Below are 19583 nucleotides of genomic sequence, written 5' to 3'. Positions count from 1 at the left end.
TGCTCGAACAAAATTTTGCGGTCTCCTATAATTAATTTCAGAGTGACTAGCAAATACTGTGTTGTACTTGGGGCATGTTGCAAAACAATTACATTGTCAGCATCCACCATTCCAGTTGCTATATGATGTAGCACTGTAAGGTTTTCTGAATTTTTCCTGTGAATTAGTATGTTTCCAGGGGTATTTTTATTTTTGAACCTCTAAATGGAATTCTGATGGATAATATCAGTTAATATTGCAGGGAGAATCCCAGGTAAGGAAGTTATCACTATAGGAATCAGAATGGACATTATTATCCACATTGAGAATGGCAAGTGAATAATCAACATAAGCCTAGTAAAAATAGCCAAGTAAAAACAGCATGTGACCTAACTGCCTAAAAGTAAGGCATTGCCATACTGAAACACCACTGAGTGTGACAGACTTCATTTGCAGGCATGCTTGTAATGGGGAAGCTGAAGTATAAAGTGGTCAGTGTAGATACTGTCAGTGCTTTTTACATTTAGTGAACAGAATTTTTTTTTTTTTTTTTTGGCTGTGTTGGGTCTTCATTGCTGCACACGGGCTTTCTCTAGTTGTGGCAAGCGAGTGCCACTCTTCGTTGCAGTGTGCGAGCTTCTCTTGTTGCAGAGCACGGGCTCTAGGCACACAGGCTTCAGTAGTTGCAGCACGCAGGTTTTAGGGTGCATGGGCTTCAGTAGTTGTGGTGCGTGGGCTCAGTAGTTGTGGCTCGCGGGCTCTAGAGTGGAGGCTCAGTAGTTGTGGCACACGGGCTTAATTGCTCCACGGCATGTGGGATCTTCCCGGGCCAGGGATCAAACCCGTGTCCCCTGCTTTGGCAGGCGGATTCTTAACCACTCCACCACCAGGGAAGGCCCTAGTGAACAGAATTATTACCCATTCTTTTCCTCACAAAGTATTTAATATTCATATTTATGAAATATAGCCAGAATGTAGTCTGATCTTTTTTCAGCTTACTGAAATATAGTTTTTGCTTTTTGTCTCTTTTTCTTATAAGAAAATTCTGAAAATTGATGTTTCAGAAAGGTGCCTAAGGGTTGGGATTATATTAAACATCGACAAGTGCAAAATATTTTATAATTTTTTAATGATAAAAACAATGATCTCATCTTTTCTTACTAGGGTAACCATTATAAGAATGTTTTCGATCTATATGAAAAGGTTGCTTGTCTTGAACCTAGAAGCAGGCCAGCTAACAGTAGACGACAGGAGCATTCTCTTCTTTCACTTAACCTTTTACAATCTGATCACCTCTTCCACCGCTGTTTTACCTTAGTTGCCAAGCAGCTCAACACAAAGTGATTAAATATAGCAGTCAAATATCTTGTAATATCTGTAGCTTTCCTGCTTTTAATTAATCCTGATTTTATTTTTAATTGTTCTCCTTATATTTAATCTTGTAAGTGCTCTCAAATTCTTTTTGACTCCAGGTTATATAGAGAATAGATTGTGTGTATATGTGTGTGTGTGTGTGTGTGTGTGTGTATACATATATATATGGTAAACAACCATACCTTTTACATTTGTTTATCGCCTGATAGCATTATTTTTTAATGTTTTGTATCTTGCCTTCCCAACCTGCTTCTAAGCTCTTGAAGGCAGGAAATCATCTCTAACTTTCAAAACTAACCTTAAAGGACTGCTTTGAAAGTTAAATAAATAGACATAGGAAACAGAGTTGTATTTGGCATGAAGGAAGCGCTAATGTTAGCAGCATTATGTTTTATTATGTAGCACAGTAGACTGTTCAGTAGAACATGGATTACCTACAGGAGGGGTTAGGTAGGAAAAGATTTTTCTATTCCCTAATACCTAAAAATAATTGAGGTTTGGACATTTCTATTTCAACTCAGAGCCAAAGAAGTTGAAATGTTAACTGCTTTCTAAATATATCTAATGTTTGGGAAAATTCAGATGTGACCTGTTCCATCCAAATATTAGGTAATGCTGGGATATAATTCTGGAGGAGAAAGCAACTTCAAAGAAATCTTTAGGCTAAGTAGCGGATTACTGAATGGAGTAGCTATGAAAAACATTAATTTCTTCCCAAGGAGACTCAAGAGTTAGGTGCCCAGAAAGAGAAACTTCCTAAAAAAAAGAAAGAAAAAAAAAAGAAAAAGAAACTTCCTTTTTATATATAACATGTTCCTGAATCTACTGTTTGTCAGTCTTGAAAATCATTTTGTGTCTTTTAACATGTTAGCTGTAGGCTACTAGCCTGTCATGTAAGAGAAAAATGCCTTCCATTTGTATCTACTTTGACATATATGCACTCACCTTCATGATCATTATCTCATTTAATCCATTTAAATCAACCATCAAGGTAGGGTATTGATAAAAATGGTCATTGTTATAAATTCTTAAGCATAGATATGTTGTAATAATTCACTATTTATGCCAGCTTTGATATGCAGCCTCTTTTCCTTGTTCTATAGCCTATTTTAATTCAGTGCATAATCTTATTCTTCAAATTCAGAGTTTTTTCTACCATCAAATACACATTTGTTGGCTCCTTATATACCCTATGCTAGAAGTAAAAGAGATAAAAAGGAAAGCCTGCTCAGTGAATGATCCTTGCCCTTGAGGAACCTGAATTCTTTTGATGAGTGCTAAAAGAAATATTCATTAAGTACAAGCCCAAAGTTAATGCATGCTCAAGTGTATGATTGAGATTGTATTATAGATGTCCAGAGAAGGGAGGGATCAGTTTATCCTGATCTACCTAAGGGAAATTTGGTGGAGAATGTGAGATTTCAGTTTATTCTTAAAGGATGAGTAGGATTCGGAAGCATAGGGGAGGAATCTGGTAAGGTATTTCAGGTAGGGAAGAGTCTGAACAAAGATACGGCCTTTGGAGAACAGAGAGAGGAGTGATTTCACATAGAGAAGGTGGTTTGGAGGTGGAAGGAGAGAATAGCGCTGGCTATCTAAGGTGATCTCTGATTGAACTGGGATATTGTATGAGTTTGTATTTTTTTAGCATAAGGAAAAAAGCTTAAAAATATTTTAAAACTCTCTTAAACTGAGTTACCTTCTAAAGGTATGGCACCTATTTCCCCAAACCATCATTATAATGGAATTTCACTTATATAGATATGTGTTATAATAGACAGTATAAATACAATACAATAAGTATAAATACAGTATAAATACAATACAATATACAATAAGGATGTAGATATATTTATAAATAGATAGAGATATTACTGAGTAATGGAGAGAACTATGGGGATTTCTTGTACAGTGTGAGTTGAGTTTTTTTTTTCTTTTTTCTTTCACCACAGAAAATATTTAATAAATCCAAAAAATGGAAAGAAGAATATAATGACAGAAGAGTTTCTGTCTCAGTTCTCTGAAACTGAGTCCCCCATAGGAAACTGGTCCCAAAAGTTCTTGAGGGTTCACTGAAGAAACCAGTTTGCTAATGTTTTTCATCCTTTCAGTGTTCAAAGGTGTAGAACGACTCCTTGCCCTTGTCAGTTTAAACAGTCACATCTCCGTCCCCCAAAGGTTAAGAGTCTGGTGCAGATCCATAAAAACGGGTGAGGGAGGAGCGCTGGGGAAGGCCTGTCACTTCAGGAGGGGCTCCACCTCTCCAACGGCAGGAAGAGAAGGAACCACGCAGGCTCCAGCACCTCGCTCCTGCAAATGCATAATCCGGTCACATGGCCAAATTCTTACAGCCCAAATTATCACCCACTTCTCTAATGTATAATACATACCCAATCTAATAAGTTTAGCCTGATTAGGAAGCTTACAAAAAGGACAGGTGTCCATCTTCTAGTTTTTCAAGCCAAGTATTTGTATTAAGCAGACGTCTATTTAGTAATTGAAATAAACTAAATGCCAATCTTAAGTGGATACCTTTTTTTTTTTTTTTTTGGCGCTACACGGGCCTCTCACTGTTGTGGCCTCTCCCGTTGCGGAGCACAGGCTCCGGATGCGCAGGCTCAGTGGCCATGGCTCACGGGCCCAGCTGCTCTGGAGCATGTGGGATCTTCCCGGACAGGGGCACGAACCCGTGTCCACTGCATTGGCAGGCGGACTCTCAACCACTGCGCCACCAGGGAAGCCCAAGTGGATACCTTTTTAACTTTAAGGGAGAAAACACCAAGAGAATTTAAGAAAAAGGCCGTTTAAGATACAGCTAACTTCTCAGGGAATGAGCAGATTCTCCTTAGAATAACTAATGGTCGTTTTGGGATGAACTAGTATAGTGAATTATGACTGGTAAGATTATATGCAGTATGTATGCCGGATGGTGCTTCACTCTCACCTGCAATAGAATGAGGTTTAATAAACTTCTGGGTAAAGATAACTGTTTAACAAATTACTTGGTATTGAAAGTAGTTGCAAATTTAATGGTCTTTTTTTAAAAGGATACATAAAAATGTTCCCACAAAAGAACAGTTCGAATAAAGGTGTTCTTGAATCAAAAACTTTATGGAAGTGATCATCAAAAATGTCATGTACTCTGTCAATATTACATGAACTCTGATGCCTATCTTAGGATTGTAGACCTTGGCTTTCATGTAACAGAGAGCCATTATTGATTTTGGAACATAGAATGTTATGCAAATTCTTTGTAAGTGTGGCACTACCACAGAAGAAGTTGCTGCTGGCATAGCCATAAATGGGTTGCAGCAAATTCAAAATTTTTTTAGAATCTTTATATTTTTACTTCAAAAGTCATGTGAATTTTGTTGTTCTTTATAATACATATATGTTTGTTTTTTTGTAAATATTATGTTTTAAGTTATTGAACAAAATTGACTAATCAAAAAGATATGCTGTATTTGTCTTTTTTGTGTGAGTGGGCTTAGGGTATCTGACCTGCTATATTTTAGCAGTACCTTATCTAGCTCAGCTTTTTAAGGACAGCACTTGAATATAGCTGCAAAGTAATTTCACTTGGTTTCCTACCCCAGAGGAATTAAAAAGCGTGGGTATCCTTGGTTAGGTTAGCATCTTTGTGAAGATTTCTACCTCTATCTTTATATAAAGCAGGCATTGGTTTTGAATGCAGGAATACTGTTGTATACTATGAGCTCAATATCAGTATTGGAATACATGATTTTTAAAAATTTAATCTCAGTAGTTCAATAAACAAATAATTGAGCTGAATAACTGAAGGTCCTTGTTTATAGATTTGAAATTCAGAAGTGAAATTTCATTACTTTTTGAATGTTGCAAACAAAAAGATTTAATACATTTGTTAGAATCAAATGATTATAATGTGCCCATATTTTTATACTCAGTAGAAGATAAAACAATAAACATTTACTGAATGCATGTTGTGTGGCAGGTACTGTGCTAGATAATGAGAGGGCGGAGGGAGGGGGAGAGAGAGAGAAAGAAAGGGAGAACACTTGTTTCCTGTCTTTGGGGGCCTCGTAACCTAAGAGTATAATACATGTAAAATATAACTGCCATATAGCACAGTAAATACTACAGTAGAGATAGCACCTAAGATACATTTGGGTAAATGTGGATTAACCAACCATTTTAGCTTCAGTGCCATAGAGAAAGCTTCTGAGAGTGGAATATGCTTATGCTGAAACTTAATAAATGGGGAGAATTCTCAGGGTGGAAATGTGGGAAAAGGGCATTCCAGGCAGAGGAAATAGTGTAAAATCTTCAGGAAATTGCAGAGAGCATGATTTAACCAAAGTGAAGGTGCATGCTAGATAGTGTTGAGAGATGACTTGGCCGTAGGCAGCTTCATTTTGTATACAATCCTAAGGAGTTTGAACGTCATTCTGTAATTTTTGGAGGATCATTGAAAAGTATTGAGTATGATCAGAATGATTCTCATTTTAGCAAGATTTTAGCTTTTGAAGTAGTTGAGAGGATAAATCAGGAATCGCAGGTTATGGCCCCAGGCAAGAGAAGCAGTTAGGATGTCATTGCTGTAGTCTAAATGATGAATGTGAGGGCCGTTACAGTGGCAGAGGGAATGACAAGAAAAGGATAGATTCCAGATAAGTTAAAGAAACGGAATCAATAACATTTAATGATTCATTGTGGGTAGTGAGAGAGGAGGAAGATAGAAATTCATGTCTGGTGTGAATAATGGGATTAGATGGGTAAATTTCTCACTAGATTTTTGAGAGAAATTTTACTTTATATATGTGAATAGCTTCTACAAAATTGGTAAACATATGAAGGTAACTTCTGAGTAGGTCATTTCTAAGTTTCTCTTTATTTTTATTTACAGATGCCACTTCAAATGAACAACAAGAGCTTTTCTGTCAGAAGCTGCAGCAGTGTTGCATACTGTTTGATTTCATGGACTCTGTTTCAGACTTGAAGAGCAAAGAAGTTAAAAGAGCAACACTGAATGAACTGGTTGAGTATGTTTCAACTAATCGTGGTGTAATTGTTGAATCAGCGTATTCTGATATAGTAAAAATGGTAAGCTTCTAGACTTAAGTTCCTCAGATTTATATAAATTCAAGTAAGATCTGAGGTGTAATTATGATTTAATGAGACTGATTTTTAATAAATATACAATAATTAATGTGCTCAAAAGAATGTTTTTTTAAAATAGTCCATTTGAAAGATTATCCATCCATTTCAATGATGGTGTCATTGCTTTATAATAGTTTGGGGATTCAGTAGCCACAATGGCTGGTGGCTACCACATTGGATAGTGCAGATCTAGAGCTTAGGAGAAAGATATAAGCTCAAGATCATGCAGATTGATAGATAATTAATGTGCAGCTGAATAGTTGCGGAGAAAGAACATCTAAAGGGGGAAGAAAAGACCAATGAAAGACTATGGGGCTCTCAGCATCTCAGCAGTGGATAAGAGAGTCAGGTCTAAAATAAATCTTATTTAGGACATTTTGATATCATATATGTAGATTCTATAACACTGAATTTTAATCAAAACCTGGGACCTTTAAGAAGTTAAATGATATAAACAAAAGTTTGAAATATCTGATGTGAAAAGTATTGAAGTAAGGTTGTTTAGGATACTGTTTATTAATTATTTAACCATATTCTCCATCAAACTGTAGAAATTTGTTTCGGACTTGTGGTTTTTGTATTTTGGTGCATAACAAAATACAAAAAATTCATTTGGAATAATTAGAGTCACTGAGTACACAATTTAAGCTTAAATGTTGCTTATAGAAGGTTATAGCAAGTATAATCTAAGCTATAAACTATACAAGTTAGTTGCCTTAATTTCTTTCCCTGTGCCTCATATATGTTCTGGGGGAAGAGCAAAATGTGTAAGAAAGTTAAATTTGACCCTAATATACTAGTTGAGTTTTCTTTCATCATATTGTACTAGAAGACCAATTAAAAGGACTTAGGACATTTTGGTTAGTTTTTTTCTTTTTAAAAAAGAAAATAAAAGCCTTAGGATTTTTTTAAAGATTATCTCTAGAGAGAACATTAATCAAAATGAAATTAGCTTCCTCAATTCCACAGATAATTAAAAGAGACAGTTTGAGAATATAAGTATTGATTATTGATAGACTTTGTATTTTGTTCTTTGTTTTGTGTTTGTCATTAAAAAATGTTCAGGGACAAAATGCAGTATTTCCACTTTATTGATTTCAAATGGTTTGTATTCAGGAATTTTGAAAATCCTAGGGAAGATATTTTTATCTTTCTAAAGTTGTTGCCTCAGATATTGAAAGTACTCAAATATTTAAGTCAAGTTATTTTGTAATTTTCTATTTACTAATAAATTCTGAGATTTAATTTCTTTTACCAAGTAAAAAGATGTGTGTGTTTTGTCCTTTTTTTTTTTTTTTTAACTTCTAGGTACTTAATTTCTAGATAAGAAGCCAACTCACCCACTTAGTTCTTTAAAGCTCTTCTGTGTATTTGCTGTATACAGTTAATTTTATTGGTGGCTACAAGGTTTAACTTTTTCTTTTACTACCAACAATAATAAGTATGATTTCAAAGGCAAATTATGCCCTCCTATGGGATATATTGTTCTCTCTATGGCTTTCTGCCACTCTGTGAAATTGATACTTATCAAACTATTTATTGGCTCTGCCTTCATATACTGGCTTTGAGTTCTAGCAAATCAAATTCTGGATTATAACTTTCTAAGTCTTATGGTTATAGTAATTGACTGTTAGCAGTTATTTGGATTACCATAGATGCTACTTCATAAGAATGGTTGGGAATTTGCTTGCACCACCAAACAACGCTTGTCTCATCCTCTGTTCCCCAAATAATTTATCTTAAATGTCCAACCCCTCAAAATTAGGGCCTTACATGTTTACTAAACCATTTGGTCTGTCAGTCTGTTCATCATTCTTCAGCGAATTTTGAGTTGGGCTCACAATCCATCCTTTGCTAGAGAAAAAGGATATGCAGTTTACTTTGGTACTAAGACAGACAATGTGAAAGATGAAGTTATAACCTAAAATGAAGACTCTGAAATGAAGAGTCTCAAAGCATACCCTTATTCCAGAGAGATTAATATTTTTTTAAAAAAATGCTCAGAGTTAATGAAATACAGTAAATTAAGTCATCATGGGGTATTATAACTATGTCTGTAATGGCAGTGAATAACTACGTCTGTAATGACAGTGAAAGTATTCTACCCCCATCCTCCTCTTCTTTAGCGTGGTGTGTATGTGTAAGAGATATTTTACCAAACTCTTGGGTTATAAGGTAAGTAAATGGCTGGGTTAGAATATGGGGGGAGTTGTGGAAAGATAAAAAGAATCAAGTTGGGGATAGGGAGAGTTAGGAACTTTATGCTCCGCCCCCCCACCCAGTTCCCTCACATCCTCTTTTTTTTTTTTTAAAGCAAAACTTGGAAAGAAAAACTTGTGATTTAAGGAAGAGGAGTCTAGAGGTAATCTGTACAAAGTTTGATGTCTATAGAAGTCAGAATTATGGGACAGAGAAAAGAGAGAAACAAATGGCTGCCTTCATATCTTGAAGAGATTTATAGGTTTTGAACTAAGCTTACAGCCACAACTTAACCTTTTTCTTAAATAAAGTTATCTTAAAAATATTTCATTTTGCATTTTTAAATTCAATTAAGCAACAAAAACATATGTTTATGTTTATTTAGAACATGATTCTAAATTTATTTTTCTTTACAGATCAGTGCTAACATCTTCCGAACTCTTCCTCCAAGTGATAATCCAGATTTTGATCCAGAAGAGGATGAGCCCACACTTGAGGCCTCTTGGCCTCACATACAAGTATGGAACATAACTTTGTATTGACAATTTTTACATTTATTATATTCTGAAATCACAGAACTCTGTTTTAGACCTGAGTGTCTATTTAAAGTACTGGACTTTTAATATGTTTTCTTAACATTTTCTTTTTTTAAAATATTGCTTTTCACTTTTTTTATTGTGGTAAAATACACTTAACATTTACCATTTAAACCATTTTAAAGTGTATTCCATAGCATTAAGTGCATTTTTAATGCTATGCAACCATCACTACTATCTAGTTCCATAACCTTTTCATCACCCCAAATGGAAAACCCCTTTGTCATTAACAGTCACTTCCCATTCTCCCACCCCCACAGCCCCTGGCAGTTTTTCATCCACATTCTGTTGGATTTGCTTGTCCTGGATATTTAATATAAATGGAGTCATATAATATGTGGCCTTTTGTGTTTGGGTTCTTTCACTTATAATATTTTCAGGGTTTATCAGTATTGTGATGTATCAATATGTCATTCCTTTTAATGGCTGAATAATATTCCATTGTATGGACATAGCACATTTTGTTTATCCATTAATCAGTAGATGGACGTTTGGATGGTTTCTACCTTTTGGGTGTTGTGATTAGAGCTGTTAAGAATGTTACACATTCATGTACAAGTTTTTGTTTAACCTCTGTTTCCTATAGGTTTTGATATGTTGTGTTTTTGTTTTCATTCATTTCAAAATATTTTTTGATTTCCTCTGTGATTTATTTGGCCCATTAGTTATTTAGGAATGTGTTTAATTTCTACATATTTGTGACTCCCAGATTTCTTTCTGTTATTGATTTATAATTTTATTCCATTGTGGTTGTAGAATATACTTTGAAGTTTTCAATCCTTTTAAATTTATTGAGGCTTCTTTTTATGTTCTAGCATATGGCTTATCATGGAGAATGTTTCATGTGTACTTGAGAAGACCACGTATACTGTTGTTGTTGGGTGGAGTGTTGTGTTGAAATCTCTTAGATATAGTTGGTTGTTTAAGTCTTCTGTTTCTTTGTTGATGTTCTGTCTAGTTCTATCCATTATTGAAAGTGAGATATTGAAGTCTCCAACTATTGTTGTTGAATTGTCTGTTTCTCTCTTCAGTTCTGTCAGTTTTTGCCTCAGGAATTTTAGGGGCCCTATTGTTAGCTGCATATGTTTATAATTGTTTTATCTTCCTCTTGGATATGTCCCTTATCATTATAACTTTAATAACAGTTTTTGTGTTAAAGTTCATTTTTTCTGATATTTACTGTCTAACTGCCGCTGTCTCACTCTCTTTTGGTTACTGTTTGCGTGATATGTCTTTTCCATACATTTACTTCTTATCTGTTTGTTTCTTTGAATCTAAATTGTGTTTCTTGGGAATTCCCTTGTGGTCCAGTGGTTAGGACTCTCCACTTTCACTGCTGAGGGCCAGGGTTCAGTCCTTGGTCAGGGAACTAAGATCCTGCAAGCTGCACAGTGTGGCAAATAAATAAATAAATAAATAGTGTTTCTTGTAAGCACCATGTAGTTGGAACCTGTTTTTTTTTTTTTTTTTTTTTTTTTTTGCTGTACGCGGGCCTCTCACTGCTGTGGCCTCTCCCGTTGCGGAGCACAGGCTCCGGACACACAGGCTCCGCGGCCATGGCTCGCGGGCCCAGCCGCTCCGCGGCATGTGGGATCTTCCGGGATCGGGGCACGAACCCGTGTCCCCTGCATCGGCAGGCGGACTCTCAACCACTGCGCCACCAGGGAAGCCCGGAACCTGTTTTTTTTTTAAATCAATTTTGACAATCTCTGCCTTTTGAGCAGTGTTTAATTCATTTACATTTAATGTAATTACTGATAAGGTAGGATTTATGTCTTCCATTTTGCTGTTTTATGTCTTATATCTTTTTTGTTCCTCTATTCCTCCATTATTACCTTTTGTATTAAATAGGTATTTTCTATTGTACCATTTTAATTCCCTTGTTTCTTTAACTATATTTTTTTGAGTTACTTTCTTAGTAGTTACCCTAGGGATTACAATTAGCATCTTAAAATGATCTAGTTTGGTTGAATACTAACTTAATTTTAATAGTATAAAAAATTTTGGTCCAGTATACCTCCATTCCCTCCCTCTTCCTTTGTGGTATTACTGTCATACAAATTAGATCTTTATGCAGACACAAAATAGCATCTTACTGCACTTCACTTTATTGCACTTTGCAGATATTGCATTTTTTACAAATTGAAGGTTTGTGGCAATCCTGTGTTGAACAAGTCTATCAGAACCATTTTGCAACAGCATTTGCTTACTTCATGTCTCAGTGTCACATTTTGATAATTCTTAGAATACTTCAGACTTTTACATTGTTATATTTTTTTATGGTGATCAGTGATCTTTGATGTTATTATTACAAAAAGATTACAACTTCCTGAAGACTCAGATGATGGTTAGCATTTTTTAGCAATAAAGTATTTTTTAATTAAGGTATGTACACTGTTTTTTTAAACATAATGCTATTGCATACGTAAGAGACTGTAGTGTACACATAACTTTTATATGCATTGGGAAACCAAAAAAAATCATGTGACTTGCTTTAGTGCAATATTCGCTTTATTATGGTGGTCTGGAACCAAACCTGCAATATCTCCAAGGTATGCTAATAATACCTTGTACACTCATTAACACAGTTTTGTAATTATTGCTTTATGTGGTTGTCTTGTAAAGCAGGAGAACAAAAGAGTTATAAATAAAAGTACATTTATACTGTCTTTTATATTTACCTATGTAGTTACCTTTACCTCTTTATTTCTTTCTGTGGATTCAAGATATATATGGTGTCCTTTCATTTAAGCCTGAAGGATTCCTTTTAGTATTTCCTGTAAGGCACAATAGTATTTCCTATTTGTCTGTTGATCTGGGAATCTCTTAATTTTCCCTTCATTTTTGAAGGAGAGTTTTGCTGGATATAGAATTCTTGGCTAACCGCCTTTTTCCTTCAACACTTTGAAGGTGTCATCCTATTGGTGCTCTGGTGTCCATGGTTTTCTTGTGACAAGTCAGCTATTAATCATATTTAGGATCTTATGTACGTGATAAGTTATTTATTACTTGCTGCTTTGAAAATTTTCTTTGTCTTTAACTTTCTGTCTGTTTGATTATGATGTCTCTAGATATGCATCTCTATGACTATTCTAGTGGGACTTCAGTGAGCTCCACTTAATAGTTCATTGTATAAATTAATACTTTTCATCAAATTTGGGTTGTTTTTAGCTATTTCTTCAGCTATTTTTCTTCATCTTTCTCCTCTCCTTCTGAGACTCCCATTATGTATATCTTGGTATGATTGATGGTATCCCACAGGTCTCTGAAGCTCTGTTCATTTTGTGTTCAATCTTTCTTTCTACACCTCAAACTAGAAAATCTCTATTGACCTTTCTTCTGCCAGCTCAAACTGTTTTTCATTGTTTTTTGTGAGACAGCAAATTTACTGAAGTCCTCACTCTGCCATTGCAAAAGTCCATCTCTGTAGCACATCTTTTTAGTTGAGACTGAGGGAGGGATAGTCTTCCTGCCCTAATGCCATTGTGTGACAACTCACTCCTCATAATTATTGGAAAATTGGTAATAAAAATTTATTATATAGATTGGTTCAAGATGGCGGAGTAGAAGGACGTGGTCTCACTCCCTCTTGCAAGAGCACTGGAATCAAAACTAACTTCTGAACAGTCATCAACAGGAAGACACTGGAACTCACCAAAAAAGATACCCCACATCCAAAGACAAAGGAGAAGCCACAGTGAGACGGTAGGAGGGGTACAATCACAATAAAATCAAATCCCATAACTGCTGGGTGGGTGACTCACAAACTGGAGAACGCTTATACCACAGGAATCCAACCACTGGAGTGAAAGTTCTGAGCCCCACGTCAGGCTTCCCAACCTGGGGGTCTGGCAACAGGAGGCGGAATTCCTAGAGAACCAGACTTTGAAGGCTAGCAGGATTTCATTGCAGGACTTCGACAAGACTAGGGGAAACAGAGACTCCACTCTTGGAGGGCACACACAAAGTAGTGTGTGCATTGGGACCCATGGGAAGGAGGAGTGACCCCATAGGAGACTGAACCAGACCTACCTGCTAGTGTTGGAGGGTCTCCTGCAGAGGCAGGGGGTGGCTGTGTCTCACCGTGAGGACAAGGACACTGGCAGCAGAAGGTCTCAGAAGACTACTTGACGTGAGCCCTCCCAGAGTCCGCCATTAACCCCACCAAAGAGCCCAGGTAGGCTCCAGTGTTGGGTCTCCTCAGGCCAAACAATCAACAAGGAGGGAACCCAGCCCCACCCATCAGCAGACAAGCGGATTAAAGTTTTACTGAGCTCTGCCCACCAGAGCAACAGCCAGCTCTACCCACCACCAGTCCCTCCCTTCAGGAAACTTGCACAAGCCTCTTAGATAGCCTCATCCACCAGAGGGCAGAAAGCAGAAGCAAGAAGAACTACAATCCTGCAGCCTGTGGAACAAAAACCACATTCACAGAAAGATAGACAAGATGAAAAGGCAGAGAGCTATGTACCAGATGAAGGAAGAAGATAAAATACCAGAAAAACAACTAAATGAAGTGGAGATAGGCAACCTTCCAGAAAAGGAATTCAGAATAATGATAGTGAAGATGATCCAGGACCTCAGAAAAAGAATGGAGGCAAAGATCTAGAAGATGCAAGAAATGTTTAACAAAGACCTAGAAGAATTAAAGAACAAACAAAAAGAGATGAACAATACAATAATTGAAATAAAAGTTTCAATTTTCATTTTTCAACCTCTGGCAGGTTCAAATTTCAACCTCAGGCAGAAAGTTTGTTAAGAATTCATCTTGAGAGGGCAGACAGCAGAAGCAAGAAGAACTACAATCCTGCAGCCTGTGGAACAAAAACCACATTCACAGAAAGATACACAAGATGAAAAGACAGAGGGTTATGTACCAGATGAAGGAACAAGATAAAACCCCAGAAAAATAACTAAAGTGGAGATAGGCAACCTTCCAGAAAAAGAATTCAGAATAATGATAGTGAAAGAATGGAGGCAGAGATTGAGAAGATGCAAGAAATGTTTAACAAAGACCTAGAAGAATTGAAGAACAAACAGAAGAATTAAAAAACAAACAAATGGAGATGAACAATACAGTAAGTGAAACAAAAAATACACTAGGAGGAATCAATAGCAGAATAACTGAGGCAGAAGAACGGATAAGTGACCTGGAAGACAGAATGGTGGAATTCACTGCTGCAGAACAGAATAAAGAAAAAAGAATGAGAAGAAATGAAGACAGCCTAAGAGACCTCTGGGACAACATTAAATGCAACAACATTTGCATTATAGGGGTCCCAGAAGGAGAAGAGAGAGAGAAAGGACCCGAGAAAATATTTGAAGAGATTATAGTCGAAAACTTCCCTAACATGGGAAAGGAAATAGCCACCCAAGTCCAGGAAGCACAGAGAGTCCCAGGCAGGACAAACCCAAGGAGAAACGTTCTGAGACACATAGTAATCAAATTGACAAAAATTAAAGGCAAAGAAATATCATTGAAAGCAGCAAGGGAAAAAACGACAAATAACATACATGGGAACTCCGATAAGGTTAGCAGCTGGTTTCTCAGCAGAAACTCTACAAGCCAGAAGGCAGTGGCATGATATATTTAAAGTGATGAAAAGGAAGGGATTTAAAGGGATGAAAGGGAACCTACAGCCAAGATTACTCTACCCAGTAAGGATCTCATTCAGATTCAACGGAGAAATCAAAAGCTTTACAGACAAGCAAAAGCTGGGAGAATTCAGCACCATCAAACCAGCTCTACAACTAATGCGAAAGAACTTAACTTTAAGTGGGAAACACAAGAGAAGAAAAGAACCTACAAAAGCAAACCATAACAATTAATAAAGTGGTAGTAGTAACATATATATCGATCATTACCTTAAACGTGAATGGATTAAATGCTCCAACCAAAAGACACAGGCTCGCTGAATGCATACAAAAATAAGACCCATCTATATGCTGTCTACAAGAGACCCACTTCAGACCTAGGGACACATACTGACTGAAAGTGAGGGGATGGAAAAACATATTCCATGCAAATGGAAATCAAAAGAAAGCTGGAGTAGCAATACTCATATCAGATAAAATAGACTGTAAAATAAAGAATGTTATAAGAGACGAGGAAGGACACTACATAATGATCAAGGGATCAATCCAAGAAGACGATATAACAATTATAAGTATATATGCACCCAACATAGGAACACCTTATTACATAAGGCAACTGCTAACAGCTATAAAAGAGGAAGTTGACAGTAACACAATAATAGTGGGGGACGTTAACACCTCACTTACACCAATGGACAGATCATCCAAAATGAAAATTAATAAGGAAACGCAAGCTTTAAATGACACAATAGACCAGATAGATTAAATTGATATTTATAGGACATTCCATCCCAAAACAGCAGGTTACACTTTCTTCTCAAGTGCACATGGAACATTCTCCAGGATAGATCACATCTTGGGTCAGAAATCAGGCTTCAGTAAATTTAAGAAAATTGAAATCATATCAAGCATCTTTTCTGACCACAACGCTATGAGATTAGAAATAAATTACAGAGGAAAAAAATGTAAAAACACAAACACATGGAGACCAAACAATACGTTACTAAATAACCAAGAGATCACTGAAGAAATCACAGAGGAAATCAAAAAGTACCTAGAGACAAATGACAATGAAAACACGATGACCCAAAACCTATGGGAGGCAGCAAAAGCAGTTCTAAGAGGGAAGTTTATAGCAATACTAGCCTACCTCAAGAAATAAGAAAAATGTCAAATAAACAATTTAACCTTACACCTAAAGGCACTAGAGAAAGAACAGACAAAACCCAAAGTTAGTAGAAGGAAGGAAATCATAAAGATCAGAGCAGAAATAAATGAAATAGAAACAAAGAAAACAGTAGCAAAGATCAATAAAACTAAAAGCTGGTTCTTTGAGAAGATAAACAAAATTGATAACCCATTAGCCAGACTCATCAAGAAAAAGAGGGAGAGGACTCAAATCAATAAAATTAGAAGTGAAAAGGAGAAGTTACAACAGACACCACAGAAATACAAAGCATCCCAAGAGACTACTACAAGCAACTCTATGCCAATAAAATGGACAACCTGGAAGAAATGGACAACTTCTTAGAAAGGTATAACCTTCCAAGAAGAACCAGGAAGAAACAGAAAATATGAACAGACCAGTCACAAGTAATGAAATTGAAACTGTGATTAAAAATCTTCCAACAAACAAAAGTCCAGGACCAGATAGCTTCACAGGTGAATTCTATCAAACATTTAGAGAAGAGATAACACCCATCATTCTCAAACTCTTCCAAAAAATTGCAGAGGAAGAAACACTCCCAAGCTCATTCTATGAGGCCACCATCACCCTGATACCAAAACCAGACAAAGATACTACAAAAAAAGAAAATTACAGACCAATATTACTGATGAATATAGATGCAAAAATTCTCAACAAAATACTAGCAAACAGAATCCAACAACACGTTAAAAGGATCATACACCATGATCAAGTGGGATTTATGCCAGGGATGCAAGGATTCTTAAATACACATAAATCAATCATTGTGATAAACCATATAACAAACTGAAGAATAAAACCATATGATCATCTGAATAGATGGAGAAAAAGTTTTTGACAGAATTCAACACCCATTTATGATAAAAACTCTCCAGAAAGTGGGCATAGAGGGAACCTACCTCAACGTAGTAAAGGCCATATATGACAAACCCACAGTAAACATCATTCTTAATGGTGAAAAACTTAAAGCATTTCCTCTAACATCAGGAACAAGACAAGGATGGCCACTCTCATCACTATTATTCAACGTAGTTTTGGAAGTCCTAGCCTCGGCAATCAGAGAAGAGAAGGAAATAAAATGAATGCAAATTGGAAAAGAAGAAGTAAAACTGTCACTGTTTGCAGATGACATGATAGTATACATAGAGAATCCTAAAGATGCCACCAGAAAACTACTAGAGCTAATCAATGAATTTGGTAAAGTTGCAGGATACAAAATTAATGCACAGAAATCTCTTGCAGTCCTATACACTAATGATGGAAAATCTGAAAGAGAAATTAAGGAAACACTCCCATTTACCACTGCAACAAAAAGAATAAAATACCTAGGGAGACAAAAGACCTGTATGCAGAAAACTATAAGACACTGATGAAAGAAATTAAAGATGATACAAACAGATGGAGAGATATACCATGTTCTTGGATTGGAAGAATCAATATTGTGAAAATGACTATACTACCCAAAGCAATCTACAGATTCAGTGTGATCTTTATCAAATTACCAATGGCATTTTTTACAGAACTAGAACAAAAAATCTTAAAATTTATATGGAGGCACAAAAGACTCCGAATAGCTAAAGCAGTCTTGAGGGAAAAAAAGCGGAGCTGGAGGAATCAGACTCCCTGACTTCAGACTATACTACAAAGCTACAGTTATCAAGACAATATGATACTGGTACAAAAACGGAAATGTAGATCAATGGAACAGGATAGAAAGCCCAAAGATAAACCCACACGCCTATGGTCAACTAATCTATGACAAAGTTGGCAAGGATATACAGGGGAGAAACGACAGTCTCTTCATTAAGTGTTGCTGGGAAAACTGGACAACTACATGTAAACGAATGAAATCAGAACACTCCCTAACACCATACACACAAAAAAACTGAAAATGGATTACAGACCTAAATGTAAGACCGGACACTTTAAAACTCTTAGAGGAAAACATAAGAAGAACACTCTTTGACATAAATCACAGCAAGATCTGTTTTGATCCACCTCCTAGAGCAATGGAAATAAAAACAAAAATAAACAAATGGGACCTAATGTAACTTAAAAGCTTTTGCAAAGCAAAGGAAACTACAAACAAAACGAAAAGATGGGGCTTCCCTGGTGGCGCAGTGGTTGAGAATCTGCCTGCCAATGCAGGGGACACAGGTTCGAGCCCTGGTCTGGGAAGATCCCACATGCCATGGAGCAACTGGGCCCGTGAGCCACAATTACTGAGCCTATGTGTCTGGAGCCTGTGCCCTGCAACAAGAGAGGCCGCAATAGTGAGAGGCCTGCACACCGTGATGAAGAGTGGGCCCCGCTTGCCGCAGCTAGAGATAGCCCTTGCACCGAAACGAAGACCCAACACAGCCATAAATAAATTAATTAATTTAAAAAAAAAACAACGAAAAAACAACCCTCAGAATGGGAGAAAATATTTGCAAAGAAATCAACAGACAAAGGATTAATCTCCAAAATACAAAAACAGCTCATTCAGCTCAATATTAAAACAACAACTGGGCTTCCCTGGTAGCGCAGTGGTTGAGAGTGCCTTCCGATGCAGGGGATACGGGTTCGTGCCCCGGTCCGGGAAGATCCCACATGCCGCGGAGCGGCTGGGCCTGTGAGCCATGGTCACTGGGCCTGCGCGTCCGGAGCCTGTGCTCCACAACGGGAGAGGCCACAACAATAAGAGGCCCGCGTACCGCAAAAAAACCAAAAAACAGAAACAAAAAAAAACACAACCAACCCAATCCAAAAAAGGGCAGAAGACCTAAATAGACATTTCTCCAAAGAAGACATACAGATGGGCAAGGAGCACATGAAAGCTGCTCAACATCACTAATTATTAGAGAAATGCAAATCAAAACTACAGTGAAGTATCACCTCACACCAATTAGATTGGGCTTCATCAGAAAATCTACAAACAACAAATGCTGGAGAGGGTGTGGAGAAAAGGGAATTCCCCTTTTGCACTATTGGTGGGAATGTAAATTGATACAGCCCCTATGGAGAACAGTATGGAGGTTCCTTAAAAAACTAAAAATAGAATTACCATATGACCCAGCAATCCCACTACTGGGCATATACCCAGAGAAAACCAGAATTTAAAGACACATGGGGCTTCCCTGGTGGCGCAGTGGTTGAGAGTCCGCCTGCCAATTCAGGGGACGCGGGTTCGTGCCCCGGTCCGGGAGGATCCCACATGCCGCAGAGCGGCTGGGCCCGTGAGCCATGACTGCTGAGCCTGCACGTCCGGAGCCTGTGCTCTGCAACGGGAGAAGCCACAACAGTGAGAGGCCCGCGTACCATAAAAAAAAAAAAAAAAAAAAAAAGACACATGCACCCCAGTGTTCATTGCAGCACTATTTACAATTGCCAGGTCATGGAAGCAACCTAAATGCCCATCGACAGACGAATGGATAAAGAAGATGTGATACACATATACAATGGAATATTACTCAGCCATAAAAAGGAATGAAATTGGGTCATTTATAGAGACA

The 19583-nt window shown here is 37.0% G+C and overlaps 1 protein-coding gene across 1 annotated transcript in view; it reads left to right on the top strand.

Moving 5' to 3' along the window:
* The window catches only part of PPP2R5A (protein phosphatase 2 regulatory subunit B'alpha), a 94107-nt gene that overhangs the window by 41589 nt on the left and 32935 nt on the right, over positions 1 to 19583 (top strand). The window contains exons 2-3 of the mRNA XM_082612033.1: positions 6239 to 6435; positions 9108 to 9209. Of these exons, the coding sequence (XP_082468159.1) occupies positions 6239 to 6435; positions 9108 to 9209 (299 nt within the window). The remainder of the gene's footprint in view (positions 1 to 6238; positions 6436 to 9107; positions 9210 to 19583) is intronic.

The sequence above is a fragment of the Mesoplodon mirus genome (assembly GCF_964341445.2).
Source record: "Mesoplodon mirus genome assembly, chromosome: 3".
Taxonomy (NCBI): domain Eukaryota; kingdom Metazoa; phylum Chordata; class Mammalia; order Artiodactyla; family Ziphiidae; genus Mesoplodon; species Mesoplodon mirus.
The sequence above is the reverse complement of the archived record's forward strand: the minus strand, read 5'-3'. Positions and strand labels throughout refer to the sequence as shown.